This window comes from Zalophus californianus, chromosome 7, assembly GCF_009762305.2.
Source record: "Zalophus californianus isolate mZalCal1 chromosome 7, mZalCal1.pri.v2, whole genome shotgun sequence".
Classification (NCBI taxonomy): Eukaryota; Metazoa; Chordata; class Mammalia; order Carnivora; family Otariidae; genus Zalophus; species Zalophus californianus.
This window is the reverse complement of record NC_045601.1, coordinates 58,353,557-58,377,894: the sequence shown is the minus strand read 5'-3', so window position 1 is coordinate 58,377,894 and position 24,338 is coordinate 58,353,557. Positions and strand designations below refer to the sequence as shown.

The following is a 24,338-nucleotide window of genomic DNA, read 5'->3' as shown; positions in this document are numbered from 1 at the left end:
TTTGGGTTTCCTGACATGAAAAGACTTAGCAACAAAAATATTCTTTCTTATTACTTAAGTATTAGCAAAATGTAGTCAAAATGTCTGAGAAATAAAAAAATATAAATTATTGCTCAGATATTGAATTTGTTTTGATTTGAGCTTTCCTTTAAGGTGATTGAAGGACATTTTAAGAACTACTTGGTATTGTTGTTTTCCAGGATATAGTATATTTTAGTCAATGTTGTTATTTGTATTATAGAACACTGGTCTATCATACTCCAGATAATCTCTAAATAATGATGTTTTTCCAGACACTGAAAGTTAAAAAAAAAAAATTTGGAGGGCACATAGAATGCTCTTCAGTCTACCGTTGAATAGCAAATGGTAGGAGGAAGCTGTAACTCAGAGTAGAAGGACTAATGAATGAAACAGTACAATTGAGGGGAACGACAAAGAGAAAATCAGAGTGGGTTAGTTTAAGCCTGCAAGACTAGGGATCCTGGGTAAAAGATTATTTACAAGGAAATCGCTTTTCAGCGCTGGCTGAATCTGTATTTCATGGAACCAGAAGAATGAAAACAGGTTGTCGCTTTCAGAATGCTGAAGAAATTTGTTCTATTGGGAGCAATGCTTTTTAAAAGAGGTCGTTTATTGGACAAGGCATAGGAATGCAAACACTGCTATAAATCATCAGTAAAGATTTTATTTCAATATTTACCTTTTGCAAGTAATGCCTATTAGCAAACCACAGAACAGCTGTGCTTTGGAATTTTAACTGCATTTAACTTTTTAGAAGTTAGAAGTTCTAAGTATATTTTCAGTAAAATAAAATTTAACCATAAAGTATGTTGCTATTCAGAAGTTAAAAGCTGCAAATAGACTTTGGACGAATAGTCCATTTTGTATTGTTTTTATGTTACTGCCTTTCTCTGAGAGCAGAACATCTCTCAATTTCTACCAATGACCTATATAAGGATTACCTAGATGGCTTTTAAAAATGTTTTCACATAGAAATGTAAAATCACACTTAAAAATGAAATGCCAATCTTTATTTTATTCACTAATTTGTTCCAAATCATCCAAAGGATTTTTAAGTCATTTGTGTATGATTAAGCCAGCCTCTATTTATGCACATAAATGATGTTTTAAAATTAAGATTGTAGCTGGATAGATAATAATTTTACTATCTTATTTTTATAAATGACTTTAGAGTTTCTAAAGAGTAATATCTCATTTGAATACAAAGTTACCCTGAGAACTGTGCAAATATCATTATCCATATTGTGCACATGAAGATAAGTATCTCAAGGGTCAAGTGTTTCCCAAAGTCAAAGATGCCTACTCTCACACTTTTTAAGCTATAGCATTTTGCACAAAATGGAGGTAGAATATTTAGCTAGTCTTCCTGATAGTTTTTCTTCCTGAAGTTGCATTGATGCAATATGTGGAGTGGGAGTTTGAATTAGATAAACAGATTGTGGGCTTTGATCTTAAGCACTGTCTAGTTATTTCACTTTCCTAGACAATTAAGCATGAGTTTTGGAATTACAAAAAAAAAAAAAAAAAAAGAAGAAGAAGATTTGGGCTCCTTTCTCAACTTTGCTCGACTTTGGATAAAATTACTCAATCTTTCTATACATCTCTTAAAATAAACAAATAAATGGGTTAGGAATATACCATAAATGAAAGTGTTTTAAAAGTTAAGATAGTTAATATACATTGAGTATTTTGCATGTGTCTGGCATATAATAAGCAGCTATTGCTATAATATACTTATTTTATTCATAAAGCTGATACATTTTAACTGCTGAATCTTAAAAAGAGAGAGCTTTCCTGGAATTCAGCATTAGATATTTGGATGTTACGCATTTTGTTGAAAATTGTATCATTATGACTACTAGCAAAAATGTGATGATTAACATTGCTTTTTCTTAAAATGCATTTCATAGCTGTATTGATTAAAGTGGTGTTGAAGCTTGTCAGACCTTATTCATTGATTTTTAGAACTTAAGTAGGGGAAGTGTAAAAATGTATAATGATGCTTCATTTTTCTCTGTCTCACTGTATTTGCTAAATGCAATATAAAGATATTCAGTAACTGTTTCTGTAAGAGCCCAGGTTTCTGAGAATATTTTAATCTTTGGTTAAGTTTATCATTGTATAATAACCCCAGCTAATGCATAGGTGGCTTTGTCATTTTATTCATTAAAAAATGTATTTCTTTTTGCCCCATATTTTTTTTCTGTCTGATTTATTGCTTACTATTCAAAAATTAACATTGATTAAGAGCAGAGTCCAGGTAAAAGTCTCCACTGAAATTCAAGTCCCTCTTCAGGAGGCGGGCTGATATAATTAAAGCATTCATAGAACAGTGGTCAAGAGAATAGCGCTCTTCTTTGAGCTCTGATAACAGTTGTATGCATAACCTCGGGTAGATGATTTCTTGAGTTTGAATTTCTCTAGCTGTAAAATTAAAGTGATGAAGCAATAAGATCACTGCAGAACTTGCGTGTAAAACATCCTGTCTGACAGCCGCGCAGCTGATCTAAATAACATATTTTTTTCAAAATGAGAGCTGCTCTGGAACTGAATATCAAGATCAAAGTTGCTATATACATTTTTGACATGAGTGTCTTAACAAGTCATTTTCCATCTCTCAGTGCTCACTGTTACATTCATATAGCCTGAGGTCAATTTATACTTCTGATGAATATAGCATTAGCTCTTTGATATTTTAAAAATCCTGTCAATTAAGAAGAGTATAAATCAAAAGGAATGTGTCATATTAAATGACAACTATTTTCCTCATTTAATACACCAATATTTATACAAAATACCATGTATTATGCTCTATATACTTTTATGCCATTTTAGTTATTATTTAGTTGATTTAGTTTTATCTAATGTGGGATAATTTTATGCAGGGATCACAGTGACTGTTTGGATTTGTCTTTCTGACATGCAACTTGGAATTCTTGGTCAAATGGCCTATGGCATCAGAAATTAATTAGAAAAGCATCTGAGAATGGACTGGTTTATCCATAATCAGTGAACAAACTAAAGGACAAACTCCAAACAAGTTTAGTTAATATATGCTAGAATATTGAGCTACAAATCTGATAGAAGGAGCTTGAAGATGTTTTGGTGGGATTTCCAATAGGAACTGTATGCATAAATGGTTGGAAATTATTCTGAATGAATACTGGAGTATCATTTAGTACATTTTATACTATCAAAGAATAGGACAGCAAGACACATAAGAAAGTTTTCTCCTTAAAAAATAAATACAGAGTGCGTAATATCTTGATTATTTTACCTTTGGGTGATAAATGACTACATATATTCAACATAAAAGTGACGAGCTTCAAAGTTTAAAAATTCAAATTGGTTATTTTTCATCAGTTGCTGTTTTAAAAGAGACATTGCTAAATATAAAGATCTTAACTTAAAAATGTAGTTTATGCCAGTGTTCAATGTGGAACATATTTACACCTAGATTTCTACTCTTTAAAAAATCATGTGCTTCACCAAGTGCTGTCACATCATGCGATCATATAAACACATCTATAAGTTAGTAAGTTAAGCTATTAAGAATAAATTATTCTATACACCAATAATGATATTCTTGAGAACATTTTTCTGTGGACTATTTATGTTGTCTTATTATACTCAAAATAAAAATACAGCTTTATTAAAAAACAATGTAAATATAGCCAAATTTATACTTTTAAGGTTTCCAGGCCTTCATCATTTCTAGAATTAGTGATGTGTAAATACAGGTTGCCTCATTAAATATAGTGAATTTTATAATGAGTTTTACTAATTTAAATGCAATTATACATGCTAACAGCTCAAAGATTTAAATTTTCATTTTCAGGAATCTTCTATATGGTTAGTGCCACCCTACCATCCAGACACTGTTTAGTAAACTTTTGAAACTTACTAAAAGAGGTTTTTAATAATGGTTAGTATCCTTGTGCCTTTCTTTTTTCTTTTTGTAGTCTTGTTATATTAATGTGGAGAAACATTTTTGTGGTTGTTTTCACCCTAAGAAACTTACCTTATTTAATGACACAATTTGTGGTTTTCCATTCCTAAGGAAAAGTGATTTGATTTTTCAACATAGTTTTCTTTTTCTTCCTGCCAGCCCCCTCCCTTCCTGCTTTTCCTTCACCTGCCTCCCTCCCTCCCACATTCCCTCCTTCCTTCCTTTCTCCCTTTTCTATTGCTCTCTTTTTCTTTTATTCTTTCTTCTGCTCTCCTTTCTCCTCTCCTCCTCCCCCCCCCACTTTTCCTTCTTCTTTATTACAAGCCAGAAAACTCCTGTTAAGTGCACTTGGGTTTTTCAAAGCCTTATTTCATAGTTCAACAAAAAAGACATTTTTCAAAATTCCAATTATTATATGAAGTAGGAAAGATATAGTCTCTTGAATGACAATGTTCGAACTTTATTTAAAAGTTAGACATAGTAATTTTTGGGCAACACAAAGCACAGAGAAGCAGCTATAATCCACAAGTATATCTCCAGTTTCAACTTCAGATTCTTCCATAGATTGCAGTATGGAATTTGCATTCCAAAGCTTAAAAAAAAGTAAAGAACATGTGTTTGCCTGGTGCTACAAGTGAACAGTACTTTATGATATCATTAAGTTCTTTAAATTTCCCCTGTTTATTCTAAACTCCTGCTCAGATCTTAAGGTTTTCATAGTTTTTTGAAGGGTTAGAAATATTCTACATGTGAGAAGAGAACCTATGGTCTCACAGTGACTTTATTAGTGACCTAAAGTAAAACTACTTTTTAGGTAAACTGACAGTGATAGATCAAAAAAGAACTGGTAAAATTCAGCTCATTCAGAGAGAAAAAATTTAATAAAAGTAGTAATTTGACATTAAATAACCAAAGCTGTTCGTTGGCTGATTAAAGGCTGTTTGATTGAAATGTTCACTTTCTAATAGCTTTGTAGGTTAGATAAAGCCTAAAATGGTATTGGTGGGGTTACATGTTTATAATTTTCAGAGTTTCTAAATTTGTAAATATAATTCATTTAAGATAATTTAATTTATGAAAGATGAAAGTATTGTGATCTTTGGTGCAGGTTTTTTTTACCTACATTTTATATTACACAGCATTATAAATGTTATATATTATATAAAATTGTCTAAAAAGAGCTTTATATGCCTTTATTTGTAGTCTGAAGTTAAGTCTAGGGTACTAAGTTCAGTTTACTCTTTAACTTACTACAAATAAAATTGAGTCATTTCATCTTTGAATGGATATGTATATTTATAAGACTTTTTTTCCAAAGGAAATCAATTGTGTAGGCCACTCTCTTAGTACGGACAGAAAATTAATTAATATATCTATTCCATTATTTTTTGAAGCTAATATATTCAAAATGTCTACAAATCGAGTTTGCCAAGAAGAGGCTGTGATCAATTATTTAAACATATGGGAAATTTATTCATTTTAAATGAAGGCTTATTTCAAACAATTCAACGTTATTCACATCCTATAACATTATAAAGTGTCAATGGCATCAAGTTCTGACCTTGTTATATTATCTAATCAATTCTTCTGTTAAATGTTTCAACAGAGAGCCAAGACTAAGTTACCTCAAGACTATGTATTCTTCCCCCTTTTGGAGTCAGATTTTTCCATTTCTACAGTGTTGTCATCATCACCATCTTCATCATCATTATCATCATGTTCTTAATAAGTACATCTAATAGTAGGTATTAAGCAATGAGAAACAGTGTGTCCATATACTGGCTGTCAGGTGTCATATAAATCCTTTAAGAGAAATATAATTCATGAACTTCCGAACTGTAAAATTTAACACATTATAAATAATGCATGGCAGTAACTGTAGTTAATGGGGAATTCATGTGTAACATTTAATCACCACCCTTTATAAGTACTAATAAATTAATATTTTTACTAATTTAATGTTATTAAGCAAATACCAAAGTCTTACCTTTATTAATCAGGTATCTTGTATACATGCTTACTAAGCTTCTGAAAAAAAATTTTTTAAACAATTGAATTAAACACATTGTTAGGTAAGAGTTCAAATATTAGGGTCATGTGTAGCTACAGTTAAAATTCAGTCAACATTTAAAGGATACATGTGTGTTCAGTCAGTTCCATGAGAACTTGATTTCTGCTCTTTACAGTTTAGTGAGAGGGATTCATAGAAGTCCCAGAGGCCGGATAGAAAAAAACATGACAATGAGTGCAAAATACTAAAAGGACAAAACCAAATTGAGCGAAAATAATGAGCCTGGTCAATTGGAAAGTGATTTCTGAATAAGTTAAAGAGTGAATCATGTCCTGAGGTAAAGGGGTAAAGTTGGATTGATATGAAGGATGAAAGAACTCTGCAGGGTCCTAGAGCGAGGGGAAGCAAAGGAGAAAACTCTGAAGTCCAAGCAAAGAAGAGTGTGTTAGAGAAAAAACAAATGGGGAGGGTGGAAAGGAAGGGGGGAAGCTAAATCAGAGAAGTCATGAAGGGGGAAAAAAAAACAGATTTGGATTTTACCTGTTTCTTAGACAAAGAAATGCTATTAATAACTGGTTTAAAAATAGATTTTTTTTCTGGTATCTGTGAGCCTTTTGGGAAGGAATAGCCTAGACATACAGTTGAGAAGACCACTAAGGAAACTGTTCAGGAACGCATAAAAGAGAAATGAGGATATAGCTAGGAATGGACAAGAAGATACTAAGACAGGGTCAAAAATCACGAAATTGGGTTATCAGGATATCTTGCTGGCATCTCAGGTATGAGCTGCAGGAAGTGACTTCCCTTTTTTCTGAATCAGTTTTTGTCACAGAGATGCTTACTTTAATCCAAGGTGTTGGTTTGAGTGTCACAAAAGATTATGCGTGCAAAATATTGAAAAAACATATATGCTATTAAATATTGTTTGGAATTAGCCTAAGCTGATAAACAATAAAGCAGCAACACCTAAAGCAAAAAATAAGCCTTCACACGCAAATTTAGTTAGGTTTATTTCATTATGTTTTCATATCACTTTTTGGAGTTGTGTAAATTTTTCATATTTGTCCACATTTTTGGTCATTGTCCACATTTTTAGTTCTTACACAGGAAGAGCCTAAGTCTCAGCCCATCTGAATTCCAACTACAATATGCAACTGGTTCATGAATCTGATTTATATGTAAATAACATACGTGTATCTCAATTAGTTGGGGAAGAAGACTGATAAAATTTTGTTTCACATATATGACTCTGTAATAGGAATCGTGAGGAGTGTGTAATAATGAGCCCCAGGTACACAGAATTTCTAGCAAATCTATTGCCAATGAAATGGGAATTAAAAATAATCTTTATAGGGTCATTTTATCTTGATGGGATGAAATATTTGCCAGCTTTCAATTATCAAGCTGATGTTGGCCAAAAAATGTTAATATTTGTTCATGTACTTTTAACGTGCTACAGTTTGTCATTTCATGATTAAATCATATTTGTTTGTAATCATCATCAATAGTTTTATAGACATAATCACACAAAGATATAATGAGTACCCGAAGTTATCTTCCATGTTTTTATGTCTAAATGTGTGAGTACTACTTTTGTTCCATTTTGAGATGCACAATGGAAGAATCCATGTTTAAAGAAAATTTTCATATTTCATGCTGTGATCTAAAAAAGTAGTACATTTCTTCTAATCTGTTAAAAGATCAAGAATGGATTTCTGGTTACTGATTTGTGTACATGCGTTTGTATTTAAATTTTAAGGTAGATCTATATTTTATGATGTTAGTCAATTTTACATCTGAAAATCTTAACATAGACATCTTCTATGCATTCCTTGTTGGCAGTTTATTTCACTATCAGCTGGAGATTTTCTTTAAACTAGCCCACTTGACAAAGATACTTTAATGATCACGAGTTGTGTATTAAAAGTGCAACAACCGCTCTCACCTTTATAATGAAATTTTTCAAACCTTCAAGGCTGCAATGTTGACAAGCCTCTTGAAAGTGATTTTAATATTATTGCTGGGGAGTTGCAGTTGGCCTGTGTTGTAATATCTCACTCTCTGTGTTATTCTTAGAGGTCCTTCTGTAGTGCCATGGTGGAAGAGCTGAGGATGTCCCTGAAATGCCAGCGTCGGTTAAAACACAAGCCACAGGCCCCGGTTATTGTGAAAACAGAAGAGGTCATCAACATGCACACATTTAACGACAGAAGGTTGCCAGGTAAAGAAACCATGGCATGAAGCTGGGAGGCCAAACACCCAAGCACAAACTGTCGTCCTTTTTTTCCAAACAATTTAGCGAGAATGTTTCCTGTGGAAATATGCAACCTGTGCAAAATAAAATGAGTTACCTCATGCCGCTGTGTCTATGAACTAGAGACTCTGTGATCTAAGCAGTTGCAATGATCAGACTTGATTTACAAGCGTCATGGATCAACCAAGTTACACTGGGTTACACTCTTTATCATGGGTTCCTCCCTTCTTTTGAGTGAATGTTACACACGCATTTTGTGGCTGGTTTCAAATGCAGTCCAGTAAGAAATTACAGGTTCCTTTTGAAGTCCAACTGTTGCCAGGAGGTGGAATATCAATGCCCCAAGGGTAACCAGTAAAAAAAAAAAAAAAAATCATTAAAAATAAAAATACTTGGAATCAGCAAAAACTGTAGTGTTACAAGAAACAGTACAGTCTTCTGACACCCAGATAATATAGGTGGTGATATTACTAGCCCCCAACTACTCGGTATAATGATCATCTGAATAGACGATATGTGTTTATAGGATGTTAAAAAAAATGTAATGCAAAACAAATCTGAATTTCATGGCAAGTGGAATATAAAGCAGATATTCATCAGTGTTTTTCTTTCTTTCTTTCTTTTGACAGTCTGTGTCACTGACTGAGATAGAAATGTCAATTACCAAGGCAATAATGTTTTTTCTTAAATTTACCAAGGCAGGAGATTTAACATACAACTCTACCAGGTCCCCACCCATCCCCTTACACCTTTTCCCCAACCCTGTACCAAGAATAAAAAAGCAACAGTTGGTTCAGAGATTCTGAATTAAAAAGGATAATGTTTTGCAATCGTTGTTGTAAGTTGTAAAAGAAGGGTTGGTATCGATGGTTATGTGGAAAACTGAAGCTTTCATTCTAACATTCAGATATGTTAATCTAAACCCTCGTTCCTGCTATAAACGAACTTGATGGAGCCTGGGCAGATCTCGGTGAAAGGAGAAAGGGGACTGGTCAACCATAGAAAAGTATGTGTGGAGAACTTTGAAGTGGACTGCGTTTATCAGTACAGTCACAATGTTAAATGAACAAAATTCTTGAGCAGTTTTTTTTCAAAAAAATGTTCAGGTTTATTTGTGGAAATGCAAGATTTCTATGAAAATAGTTTTTGTATGGAAATTTTTGTAATACTTTTTATCAACAAAATAAGAACACATGTTCCTGTCAGGGGTGTGATGTCAAGCATGAATGGTAGTGCGTGTGCACCACCAACGTTTGGTGAAAACTATTTTTATCAAGAAAAAAAGGAATCATAGAAGAGAAATATTTTCAAGTTAGATAATATAAAAGCTAGGTGCACTACCACCACTGCTTACCATGCCACACCCCTGGTTTCCACGAGGCTGATAACATACTGTAATGAACAATTGTGTGTAAAATGGTAAAAGACACAGACCTCTTGACAATATTGTGATAACAGTTGAGTGCACACAGTTTGCTGTTTGAATCCAATGCACAAAATTTAAAAAAAAATCATTAAAATTATGTCCATTTTACTTTCAGCTTTGACTTTCATTTTTCTCTTGTATGTGTATAAGAATGCACAGTATGTTCATTGCTTGAGGGGAAGTCCACTTCCTGAAGCCTTCTAGGTCATCAAGGATGGCCACTGCCCAACCACCTGGAGAAAAGAAGAAAAAGGCTCAGTGAGGAACTCCGCAGATGTAGGAAAAGCTGGACAGGGATAGATCCTGTAATCTTTCAGTTTAGGGCAGTTTAAATGAGAAAAATAGCAGTTCTAGAAGTAGCAGTCATGATCTTGCTTCTTCTCTGAGAGGATGTTGACTATATTCGATAGGGTTGTGTAAGGCTGTATCATGTTTACTATGTGATATTTGAAGTTCAACTTATGTCCAACCTAAGAACTCCTTTGTGCATCAATAATTCAGTGTAATTCAGCAAAGGGAGAGGAGAAGATAGGCTCAATACCCAACAATTAGTAATGATGTGGTTTAGATGTTAACATCCTAACAGAATGTGTTTAAAACTGGGCGCCTGGGTGGCTCAGTTGGTTAAGCGACTGCCTTCGGCTCAGGTCATAATCCTAGAGTCCCAGGATCGAGTCCCGCGTCGGGCTCCCTGCTCGGCAGGGAGTCTGCTTCTCCCTCTGACCCTCCCTCCTCTCATGTGCTCTCCATCTCTCATTCTCTCTCTCAAATAAATATATAAAATCTTTAAAAAAAAAGAGAGAATTTGTTTAAAACAAATAAGGTAACCATCTTAATTACAGGTGACCCCCCAAAAATAAATAAATAAATAAGAAAAAGCTCTGTATTTTTCAAACTCATAGAAGTTACACAATCAAATTGCTAATATCTGATTAAATTAAAAATTAAATACCCAAGTATTTTCAAAATTTCTAATGTCATTTTTAATTAAAATTCATATTTCAATGATAATTTTGACCCCAAATTTAATGTTAGACAGTTACACAAACCACTACTAAAAATCTCAGCATTGTTTTTTTTTTTTTACATGGTAAATAGCTTCAATATATATCATAAAAATGTTCAGATTTTGGATAATATTAAGTTTCTTATCAATCAGATTCTAATCAGATTTTAAAGCATTTTTCAAGTTCAATTCTTCCTTATATTAAACAAAATAATAGGCTAGAAATGACAACTTTATTTTTTTCAAGTAAACAGAAAATAATTATTTTGATTTTTGGTAAAATGTGGCAATTACTTTATTCAAGTATTAAATTTAACAATTTTGAAAAGTGTAAAAAACTGCTGTGTTTTTTACTCTAATGGTAATTTAGAATATATAAACACTGTATAATATTTAATTTTTATCCTTTTCCTAAAAGGTTTTCTATGTTATTGCCAAAACAGATTTTTCCATACTTATTAGGTACTTATGCATATATGAGATACTATTCTTTTCTCTTTTTTTTGAGATACTATTCTTAATCTTAATAAAATCTTGATTACTTTCAAAATAATTTCAACCAGGGGCGCCTGGGTGGCTCAGTCGTTAAGAGCCTGCCTTCGGCTCAGGTCATGGTCCTAGGGTCCTGGGATCGAGCCCCGCATCGGGCTCCCTGCTCCGCGGGAAGCCTGCTTCTCCCTCTCCCACTCCCTCTGCTTGTGTTCCCTCTCTCGCTGTGTCTCTCTCTGTCAAATAAATAAATATACAAAATCTTTAAAAATAATAATAATAATTTCAAACAGTGAAAAAAATGTGTCCTCTCTTTGGGAAGGTAGTACATTAGAGTGAGGATCATTCTCTAGCATAACACTTAAATTATAAGAAGGAATGGAAGAGAACACATGTTACAATCAACATAAACTGACAACTGCAGGTAATCAATGGAGGCACATATACCATAAATAACTCTAGCACTACGACACACTATGTGGATATATTTACATATGCCATAACTAAATAACTTTAACCAGATGAAAATACCAGTGATTTATATTTGTGTGTGTATGTATACACACAAATCCGTATTTGTAATATATATATATATATATATATATTTTAAAGCTAAGTAACCCTAACAACTATGAGAATACCAAGGAGATATTCACATATTTACAGATGAACAACCCTATCCACTATGAGAACACCAAGTGGATATATTTTATCTTACAAATGTGATAAGGATATTTTATTAATTAAAATGTTTCTAATATTTTGCAACTCAGTTACATTTTTGTACAAGTTTCTTGTTATTATTGAACGAGTATATATACTAAACACTAATGATTTAAAAGTATTTTAGCATAATGATACTTTTTAATATTTGTTTATTATGAAATATACATACAACTAATTGTATGCCATGCGTATGTACAACAGAACCACACATGTGGGTTGTTGGGTGCACCAGAAGTTGTTCCCTGGGAAGAGGCTGTTCTATATATTCTGTGACTAGGCTTATTGCCGCTCACCTCCAACTCTGAAATGTAAATTTAAGCAGAGTACTGTCAGAGAGAGAAGAGAGGGCCTGGCTGTTTCAGGGAAACAGGGCACAGAGTGTACGAGAAGAACTTCATCAGTGTCTGATCAAGAGAAACAAAGTATGAATGACAATATGGACTAGGCTCACCTGAGAATTATCTTTTCAGATTTAAAAGGTAGTACAATGGCAGTGAGGATTTTGGTCATGACAGCGCTGAATGTATCTGTAATTTGAATCACACTGTTCCAATGTGGACTGATGATTAGCCCTCTGTGTCTGCAGCATAATTATTTTTGTGAGATTCCTCCCTTCTTTTGCCTTCTCAGGATCCCCTTAGTCTCAACCGTGTTGCATCTCCTGTTGCCTCTAACATAAGTCCTCTCTTTTCTAAGTTTATCTCTAATTTTGGTGGCTTCTTGAGAATTCCAGGACAGGTCCGTTTTTTGAGATATTTTTGAAAAAGCCTGTATATGTCTGAATGCTTTTATTCTACTCTCATAGATAAGTGTTAGTTTTGCTGGGTGCAGAGTTCTAAGTTGAAAATAATTTTACTAGATAAATTTCAAGGTATCCTTTCATCGCTTTCTTATTTTGAGGCTACTGCGGAAAAACCTAAAATCATTCAGATTCCTGATGCTTTGTGATTTTTTTAAGCTTTTAGGTCTGTATTCTTAGCATCCTGAAATACCCAAGTGATAGGCATGTATCTACTTTTATCCACTGGGCTGGGCTCTTGCTAATTTTTTCAATTTAGTCACTGTTGTCCTTGAGTTTGGAGAAAATGTTCTGAACCATTACTTTGAGAATTTCCTTTTCTCTGCTTCCTGTGTTCACTCTGATAACTTCTCTTAACATTAAATTATTTTAATTTTTATGAGTTCTTATTTTATGGCCACCATATCTTCTATCTCTGAAAACATTAATAGCAATCCTATGAAATTCCCTTCTGTTTCCTCCCAGTTGCATTTTTTCTGCTTGCTTATTTGGATTCCTATCTTTTATTTTAGAGGTTTCCTTCAAATGTTTGTCTTAAATTCTTAGCAGCCTGTTAATGATTAAGAAAAGGTGACTAAAGTCTCAGTTGGAAGTTCTACATGCACAAAGGTGTAATGGAGAATGTTTATCTAATTTGAACTTTGCCATAGATTAATCTAATTGGGCTATTTGTTGATGAATCCTTCAAAATCTCTCTTTTGATCTTTCCTCTTGGGCCTATTAGATTCTCATGAAAAGTTTCTTGCCTAGAGATTAAGGCCCTGACTGCCAGTGTTCTGGTAAGCATTGTTTAAGAGACCTGGAGTTCTCCACATTCTGAATTCAGAACGACTAAGGCCACTTAACCACCTGTTTCAAATTTAGTAATTGGGCTTTCAGCTGGACCTGGCATCCTCTAGCCTGGAGTACTTCATTTTTTTCTCTTTTGAGAATAACACACTATCACTTCACTGAATTTGTCGAGAACAGGCTCCCAGAGGTGAAGGAAAGGGAGCGGAATATAGGGACCCACTGTTTTCAAAATACATTAAGTCCTCCTTATTGTATTCTCCCTTCTCTATTACTAGTTATTAATGTGGTTTGTACAACTGGTTCCTGTGCCTTTAAGAATTCTGTGATACAGGGCTCCTGGGTGGCTCAGTTGGTTAAGGGACTGCCTTCTGCTCAGGTCATGATCCTGGAGTCCCAGGATCAAGTCCAGAGTCTGGCTCCCTGCTCAGCGGGGAGTCTGCTTCTCCCTCTGACCCTCCCCCTTCTTGTGCTCTCTCTCTCTCTCTCATTCTCTCCCAAATAAATAAATAAATAAATAAACAAATAAATAAAATCTTTTAAAAGAAAGAATTCTGTGATACAATCTGATTGGTTGACAGTTCCTCACACTGCCCACTTGGGATTCTATTTTTTTGAATCTGCTTAGTCAACTACCATTTGTTCATATGCCCATCTCCTTCCAAAACTGTGTTGAAATTTTCACCTCTCTGTTCTTATTCTTGGAGTTTTATGTATTAAAAAAAATCTGTCTACTGTAATTTTTATGGTTGAATAAGGAGCAAAATTTGATGCATGCATTCAACCCTTCACTCTTACCTGAAACAAGACTTCCTTTTAAAGATAATATTATGCAGAAATACAGTATAGGGAGCAAATCAAAATTAGAAATGCTTTGGTTCACATACAGTGGAGGCAGAAGAGACCTTGTTTTTCTAATTGTAAAGAACATATTATCGCCAATGTTTTCTTCTTACTAAATAATTTTTCTAACTTTGTATGTAAAGGGGATACTTTCACCATAAAAATGAATTTCACAAAATGGAGTCCAAGAATATTTCTGAAATGTGGAATGCTTCTATTTTAGTATCTGTCAAATAATGCTAAATTTGGAAGCCAGTGTAATTTATACCCTAAGGGCTTAGGTCTAATTCAAAACATTCCAATTTCTATTATATAAAGCTCAAGAAACATGTGTTATAGTGTAGATAAGGAACACTTTGTTAGTGAACCATGCTGAACTGTAAGATTTTAAGAATTCCTTTTTAATATATTGCCTTACACTATATCTTGTTTTCACATTTATTATGGGGGTAACTTAAAAAAAGTATTTATAGGGTGCCTGGGTGGCTCAGTTGGTTAAGCGACTGCCTTCGGCTCAGGTCATGATCCTGGAGTCCCGGGATCGAGTCCCGCATCGGGCTCCCTGCTCAGCAGGGAGTCTGCTTCTCCCTCTGACCCTCCCCCCTCTCATGCTCTCTCTATCACATTCTCTCTCTCAAATAAATAAATAAAAATAAAAAAATATTTATAACCAAATATATCCCTGCCTCTTTACAAAGGAGAATTGCTGTTTTCCTATATTTCAGCTGGAGATTTCTATAATATTATACTTCCAAAAATATAACACTCTCAATTACCAGTATAGTTTACCTTAAAGTCAATCTGTAGATTTATAGTAGAGAGTAGAGTAGTAGATAGTGGATTTGTAGTAGATAGTAGAGTTTACTATCTAATCCAACATTGTTAATGCACTGAAAAATCTATCATAAATCATATATTCCACTCATTTTGATAAAAAGTCAGAAGGTAAGGGAGAAATAAAAGACACACTGCACCTACGCTCCTTCTATAATATTTTAAAAGTATTTTTTAACATTTACCTATATCTCGCTTCTAACTTAAGGTTTTCACATAGTTTCTTCTGGCTGCTATACTCCAGCCCCTGTATCCACATTTCTATAAGGAGGGATACAGGAACAAAAGGAAACAGAAAAGCTCTCGTTCCTTTCTTGTAAGGTAACATATCACACACAAGTCGCATGTTACATTGGTCAACTTGGTCATATGCCCACAGTTAGTTGTAAGGCAGGTTTAGAAATGTAGACTTGAATTCGGAGAGCCATGTGCCAGCTAAAAGTCAGGGGTTCGACTACTGAAGAAAATGTATAAACAAGCCCAGGAAACAAACCACAATCTCTGCCATCCCTGGTATTTTATAGTCTCTCACCCAGCCCACCAAACCCGACCTTATTCTGTTAAACCCCTATTTTGCTCACTTACCATTCATGTGCCATCTACCACCACCTCTCTCTCGCTCGCTCGCTCTTTATCAGATACTCTCATATCTTACTATTTTCCTTTACATTCCTATATCTCTTTCCCTAATGGAAACCTGGGTTTTCCCTTATGACAGTATTTGTTTGAAACTCAACGAAAGAAGAAGTAGTTTGCAATTTCTTTGCTCCGCAGAATAATTTCACTTATATTAACCATTACTTTGATTTCCAAGATACGCTTTCTCATTCTTTAAAAAATTGGACACCTTGGTTAGAATTAGCCTGTTACTCTGTGCCCTCCCAACATTAATTGATTATATGTGTGCCCATTTGTTTATATTAAAAAACCAGTGAATTCACAGTATTAACCAAGATACTGTGTATGCAGTGCTGATTGAAAAAGAGACATGTTGCTCGCTGTCATTGTTTAGAGTCTCGAAGAGGATGCTGCTCTTAATCAAATGTGCTAAATATATAAATAGGAATTATAAAATGATGTCAGAGAAGTGTTCTTTTTTGTTAGATTCTGAAGAATGATGGGACTTTCCTCAGTAGCTCTCAAGCAGCACAATTTAAGAGGTAAAAATAAAAAAAACAATTGGCTTATATTTATAAAAGATGCACAGAGAAGCATATATTGGAAAAATGAGACATATTATTGATTTGTATCTTCTTCCCAGGAGTATATAACTTCTATTGACTTCAAACTTTGCCACCAGGTAGGCGTCTTCCAGGTGTGGAAAACATAAACTGAGATGTTAATGGTACTGTTACTACATTACTGCCATTCTATTACTCAGGGTGGCAATTTCCCATTATATGCAAAATATGACACTGAAACTTCACCTAAATTTTTCTTTGACCTTTGCTATTCCCATTTGTGTTGATTTTTTCCCTTTGTCCTCACATAGGTACAAGAAAAAATTTCACCAGTACTCCCCACACTTTTAAAAACGTCATTACTTTTCTTCCAGGGTAGAGGTAAACAGTGACCCAACATTTGACTTTATAGCACTGACAACATCCTTCTTGAAACAGGGCGAAACAGAGTCAAATCCCTATTATTTGGACCCTGTCTAAAGTCTACCAAAAAATGCACTTGAGTTTTTCTCACACAGGTAGTGGAAAATAAAGATACAGCGTTTTATCAGTTTTAATAAAGAAAACTTATTTTAGACTAGAGGATCGGAGTGAGCTTCTCTAAGTGATGTTTGCCCTGAGACAGAGAATGATGAAAAGTAGGCACTCAGCAAAGAGAAAAAAAATCACAAGCCTCTGACAAAGTACATGTAAACGTCCTGTGATAGGAGGGACCATGGCATGTACTAACAAATGGTATTGATGGAGTGCAAAGAAAGCACGGGAATATGCAACCGGGATACATTTAAAATGTATCCTATAGCTAGGAGCCAGGCCTTAGCAAAGTAATACAGGTGACCTTAATGATTTGATCTTTATCCAAAGAGCAATGGCAAACTATTTAAATCTCTTAAGCAGAAACAAGATTGTTGGATAAGATCTTCATTTCGTAAAAACCATTCAGGCTGCAATTTGGAGTACAGTTTAAATAGGTACCAGAGTGGAAATGGGGAGGTTAGGGAAAAGGCCATACCAATAAATTGTCTGGTTAGTTTAGATTAAACTAAGTTGGTAACAGTAAAATTGAATAGAAAGACACAGATTCAAAAGATATTTAGCATGCAAAAATTCACATAATTTCCTGGTGAATTCAATAATAATAAAAATTGTTAATAATTGTTGTGTCATAATTTACAACAAGTGCTTCATACGAATTATCTCCTCTGATACTTTGAGCAACCCTATGAGATTAGGATTAATACTATCACATTTTATGGACAAGAAAGCTACTGACAGGAGAACTCAAATTAATTTAGAAGTCTTACAGCTATCAAACTCCAACAGGATGACTGCAATGTTGTTTGCTACTATATTTGGTCATAGTAACAAGCAACAATGACATCTTATTGGCTTATAAAAATGAAAGGTTATTTCTCATTCATGAGAAGTCTGCTGTGGGTTTTGGTTTTGTTTCTGTTTCTGTTTCTGTTTTTGCATGTCTTTCTATGGCCATTACCTTCCCTGTGGTAATTCATTATCCAGATTGCTTCAGTCTTTTAGTACCCTCATGAAGCCTTCTCTTACAACACCTTCAGAAAGGCTTAGTAGGATCTATTCACATAGTCCTGACCTATTTTAAGGGGCTCACAAGTGCTGTAGGGGGTTGCAGTCCGAAAGGGGAGAAAATTGGTTCTGTGAGAACTAGCAATATCAACTATGCTATTCAAATCTATATCAGATTTATAGTTTTCCCAACTAATTTTCATCGACTCAAATAGAAATAGAAGGAAGCATAAGCAATTTCTAGATTCATAAGGAAGAAAATGCATGTAGTTTTTGGCACAGGTGGAGATATCTCTGAAAGATCTGAGTGGAAATTTCTTGTAAGAAATTTCAAGTCATTATACATGTATGAGTTAGAGTTTGGAGTAAATGCATAAATAGTAAAGTCAGCATCAAAAAGATATGAACTGAAATAGTGAATGTAAACAAGAATGTCTCAATAAAGAGCACTGACTTAAGAACAGATGAGGGTCTGGGACAAAGCTTAGCTTACTTCTAAACTTTAATTATTGGATAATGGGGGTGGGTTTATAAAGGAGATAATGAATGCGTTGCCAGAGAAATGGGACTGTGATGTTTCACGACTTTATCATCTTTCCCAGCAACCCAGGGAGGGATCTATAGAGCCTTGTCTTAAGTTAGTGTCTGCAGCCCTTAATGTCCTACAGATGGAAAATGAGAACATCTTCAAATTCTTAGCTGCAGAAATGTGATTAACTTATACCAGCTTTGATGACCAGAACAGTAATGATATAGATGTTGTAAATAGGAAGAGTACTTGGCATCTACTGGCAGCTCAGGCTGTTATTGGTAGTGGAAATCACACTGACATCAGTGGCACATATTCCTGAAACTCTGGCCAGCACATGGTAGTGACGTTGGTTGGGTGCTTCACTTCTGGAACCGTCGCTAAACCAAATCCAAACAGACAGGGTTTTTATCTCAGTCTTCCCACCATTGCTCTGGGTAACATAAGTCTGTATGTTATTTGAACCTTGCCATCTTGTAACATAAGGAAACTCACTTAGTGGGTCTCATGTAATTAATGCCATCCTAGATAGTCTTGCCCATAGGTGGTGCCATTTCCCGTGAGCATCCACCAATGCCGTGCCTGATCTCCATGTCAAGGTCCAGAAGAGGTTGAAAGGAAGGCAGGACCCTGCTGAAAATGCTGTGTGTAGGAAGGGATTCATAATGAATAGACGCTCCAACTCAACACTTTCTCTTGTCCGAGCAAGATTGCATATAAATTTAAAGGTGTGCAGATACTTTTTGTGGTTTTTCGCAGTTCCCTACAGAACACTGGAATGTTCACCTTGTGGTAAAACACTGGTGTGCAGCAACCACTCTTTAGGCTACTGACTAAGTACACATAGCTGTAACATATTCTTGAGTTCTCAGACAAGCTCTTAAACAGACTATGATATAAGATTGATAGAAAATGCACCCCCCCTTTTTTATAAGGCAACAAGACATCAACAAGAATAAACTTCATCTACAATAGGGAACCAATAACAATCCTGAGCCCCTTTACTCCAAAGCAATTTTAGTAACCCTCATGTCTAGCCGCATCCTTGCCTCCAGTGACACTAGGAATAAACCCTCACTCTTGAGTATCAAACTCTGAAATTACTGTCTCTGAACGAAAGCTCTTTTTTCTCCCACTTTGTTTTACTCCCATTTCACCTATACCCTCATCATTCCCAAGCTTTTCAGTAATTTTAATAGTTCCTTATATCTCTCCTTTCCTCTACTTACCTCCTACAGACAATAAGACAGTGGAAATGAGAATTTTCAGAGAGGCAGAAGGATATATAGAGAAAAGAATTATGATAGTCTATGTTTTCTGAAACTTCCTTTTAACTTAAAATTATGTTACTAAGATTTGCTCATATTTTTGCTGATAGCTCTCGTTCACCATTTTTCACTGCTGTATAATATTTCTTGACTAAATCTACCATTACTTATTTATTTGTTCTCTAGTCAGTGGCTACTAGAATTTTTTTAAGTTATGTATTGTACTAGTACGTGTGTGTATATGTATATATATATATATATATATACATATATATACACACACATATATATATATGTCTTTTGGTATCCATGTGTTAACATATTTATTAGATATACATACTCTGAGCTTTGGAGTATGTCAAACTTCTACTCTCCAACACTGCCAAAACCTGCACCAGTCAGCACCTAAATCATCAATATGTAGGAGAAACTTTCCTCTCCAAATCTTGGTCTTTCTCAGATTTTATTTTCTAATTTTTTCTTATCAAATGTGTCAAATGCCATTGTGGTCTTGATTTGCTGATTTCCTGTTGTCTAGTGCTATTGATCATCTCCCATGTGTATTAGCTACATGTGTTTCATACTCTTTCAAGTCTACTCAGGACTTTTACCCAGTTTTCTATTGAATTTTTTTTTCTTAATGATTTCTAGGCACCTAAATACTACTGATATTATCTAACCTGTTATTTGGTTTTATTTGCTGCAAACATCTCCTCTCCTGTGTTACCTATGTGTTTTCACTTTTTAAAAAAGTCTATTTGATGAACATAAGTTGCTAATTTTAATGTTGCCAAATGTATCATTCTATTACTTTCTTGTTCACACTTTTGATATTCTGTTTAAGGAATGCCTCCTTTATTGATAACAGAATGATATTCATCTATATGTTTTTCTAAAAATTTTAAAGTTTTACTTTATAATTTTAGTTTAATTCAAATGTGTACATTCCCTTTTTCCCCACCTGTATAAACATCTTTTCCCCCTCATTTAATTTGTCAAATGGTATCTCCTTCTCTCAGTGACTGCTGTGCTACATCTGGAACCTATCATACATGTGTGGGTCTGTTTCTGGGTTTTGTATTTAATCTTTTCTTATTCTCTGTCTTCAGAAATATCTTGTTATATCACCTAAATTTCATAATCAATCATTTAAATGACACACACACACCGAAACATAACCACTGGAATTTTAATCAGAATGAAGTCAAATCTTTGTATCAATTTGGAAATAATTTTTGTATTTATTTGATATTATCTTCTTACTCATGAACACTCACTTGCCTTCTTTAATGTCCTTTGAAATTTATTTTGCATATGGTTCTTGCATATATTTGTTTCATTTGTTCCTAGGTAATTTATAATTTTTGTAGCTATTATAAATGGTGTTTTTCTTAAAATACTGTTTTTATACTGTTTGTTCCTTGTATATAAAGGTATATAAGGATATCATATATTCAGTCACCTTGCTAAGTTCTCCTTTTATTTCTACACATTTGTCTCTAGATTATTTTGGATTTTCTATGTAAACAGTCACATGATATGCAAATAATGAATGTCTTATTTCCTTTTTCAGTCTTTTGTTTTTAAGTTTCTTCTTGTCTTATAGAGCTGTCTATGACCCCTAATGCAATGCTGAACCTCATAGGTGCTGGTAGACATCTTTGTTTCTTCCTGACTTTAAAGGAGATGTTTCCAACCTATTTGGCATTTCTCATTTCACCTCCCTCTTTTAAACTTACTGCTGAAACCACCAGGTCCGTTCCCCCTCAGCCCTTGTCTAGATCTCCAACTATGTTTCCAAGACTGTGTGGACCTCCAAATTAAACGGATGTATATGAACTACAGTCTGTCCCAGGGACAGACTTTGTGTAGGAGGTGCAGAAGCAAACAAGTACAGGCCCTCACATAGTTTGGATTCTTCCTATACACCTATACAGAGCCAGACCCTCATTATCTTTATCCCAATGTTAGCACTTTCTATCTTTTCCTGTTTCCAATGGTTTGTTTTTTAATCTACTCCTCACACCCCCAATATAGTTGTTTACAAAATGGAACCTGATAAATCATTCGTTCGCTGCAAAGAGCAAAATGGTCATTAGTTTTTTTTTTTCCTATTTCCTGAAATATAAATAATAGCTTTTCGACATGTCATTTAGAGACACTTTGGACTCCACGCCAACTGGTTCCAAACTGTCTTTTTAGCTCCCATTTTCGTTACTGCACTCATATACTCTATATTTCAAACATACCAAATAATTGATTAATAATTTTGCCAAGAATTTTCCCATTTCATGCACTTGGTGTACCTGAAAGGTTGTCATCCCCGTCTCTATCAGAATTTTCTGCTCAGTTTTCATGATCTAATTCATAGGTAGAAATGTATCTAAGATCTCTTTTTGAACTCTTCCAAGACTCAGCACAGTCTTTCATATAATATAGTAGGTGCACATTATTTGTGATATGTGAATTTTTCTTTTGAAAATAATTTTAATTTCTATTTTATAGCTTGAAAAATGTAAGCAAGTTAGTTTTAAAACTAGTTAAATTCCAGTAGGGGAAGAATGAAAACAGAATTTAAGGAAAAATATTCTTGTGATTGCAGTGGCAATAGACATAGAACTGATAAACATGATTCATTTATGATAGTTTCAAATGTATAATGATATATTTAAGGATTTGCCCCTACATTGGCACGCTTATGGTTTTATTATTTGATCTTTACTGAAGTAAACCTTAATTTACATGTGTCAGTAATATTTTTGTTAAGACTAGTTGAAAGTTCATAAATTATGATTTATGATTAACTTCCTTCTAAAGAAAATATTTTGAAGAATGTTAATTCCACAAATGTTCCCTAAATACCTCTTGTGAGCCAGATATTATGGTATTAGCTAAGGATTGAATGATTAGCTAGCAGACTGGGTTTTCCTGTGATACAGCTTACAGTATAATATGTAAGCAAACATTACACAAATAATTACACAAACCAATATATTGTTAACGTATTAAACCAATATAGTGAGTAGAAAGCATTATAGAGAGAACAGTTTACATTCATGAGTAAAGGGTGACTGAGTAAATGAAATTTTAGGTTAAACTATAAAAATTAGAATTGCACCAGAAGAGAGAGAGGAAGGATGAAAGTTCTAGAGAAGAACCACTCAAAGAATAACATGGGTGAAAACACAGTCACGGAAGAGAGAAGACTGGTAGAGCCAAAACAGTAAGCAAGGGTAAAAGGACTTGAGAATAAGATTAGCATTTCACTATAGAAGGAATCACTGGAGGCTTTGTTGCCCACATAAAGAATTCTGTATTTTTAGTACAGTCAGAAGCATTAGAATTTTTTAATTAGGGTAGTTATGTGATCAAATTAGAGTTTTTCACAGGCAATTTTGGCAATCGCGATTCTAAGAGCACCCAGAAAACCCTTAGGGCACTCATGAGCCTGTCACCCTAAGCAAAATGTTGGAAATGCATGGACCTACATTTGCAAAGACTTACTTTGCTGAGTTTTCCAGTAAAAAAAAGACAAAAGATAATCTTATATCTACAAGTAGGGAAAAATCCTTCTTGATTATTCAACAGGCAGCTAGGGAGGAATGTCCCATTCTCCTTCACATGACTTATTTTTGTCTATTCAAGGTTTAGAGTCTCGATAAATATTTGCTAAAAAAGTGAACAGTGATATCTCAGGAAAATAACAGGTCACTGTTATTAGCTAAACAGGTCTAATTAGCTAAATAGGTCACAATTAATAGCTAAAACTCCATTGGTAAAAAGTGAGTGTAGAGTGGCAGAGAAGGTCGTGCTGGTCACCTTGTGATGCTCAACTGTTAGGAGAATCAAGTTCAGAATTAAAGAAATTATAATAAATAGTATAAAGAAAAAACAATATGAAAAATGTCATTAATGTTACTAAACTAGTAACAGAGGCAGATAGAAAGATGGAAGAAAGCATGGGTTACCAGTATAAATGAATTCTTTAGCTTTTAATATTAAACTTTAAGGTGCACCTAGGGGGGCTCAGTCAGTTAAGCGTCTGCCTTGCATCAAGTCATGATTTCAGGGTCCTGGAATAGATCAAGCCCCTCATTAGGCTCCCTGCTCAGCGGGGAGCCTGCTTCTCCCTCTCCCTCTGCCTCTCCCCCCGCCCCCTGCTCGTGCTCTTTCTCTCTCTCTCTCTCTCCCTCAAATAAATAAATAAATAAAATCTTAAAAAAAAGAAAAAAAACATTGAAGAGGAAATCAAGAAATCATCTAGAGACATTGCCTTTCTTGTCTTTCTCCATGGGTGTTTGATACAACCTCATTCCTTAAACTACTAGCTAGATTTCAGTGACTTCACATTTATGTTGAGCCTAGACTACTTCTCTGATTGCCAGACACCTCTATGTAACTACTGAGCATTTAAAATTTCCCCCAAATCTCTTCTCTCTATATTCCATTTCCTGGTAAAAGTCACTGCTAAGCACTCTGTTAGATGCTGAAGAACGTAAAGCTAATATATTACAATAAACAGATCAAAATCCTTTGTAAAAAGTACTCTTCTAGGCTTATATAGGATTATATGACTTTGTGGAGAAGGTACCTAATCCAGATGGGGGGCCAGGAAAAATGCATGGGGAAAACCTCCTCAGGAGATGGTACAGAAAATGGCTTGGGAGAACC

General features: G+C 34.4%; 1 protein-coding gene across 1 annotated transcript in view; it reads left to right on the top strand.

Moving 5' to 3' along the window:
* The window catches only part of GRIK2 (glutamate ionotropic receptor kainate type subunit 2), a 676,248-nt gene extending 666,485 nt beyond the window's left edge, over positions 1-9,763 (top strand). The window contains 1 exon segment of the mRNA XM_027602788.2: positions 8,058-9,763. Within this exon segment, the coding sequence (XP_027458589.2) occupies positions 8,058-8,222 (165 nt within the window). The 3' untranslated portion in view covers positions 8,223-9,763.
* Positions 9,764-24,338: the final 14,575 nt, after the last annotated feature.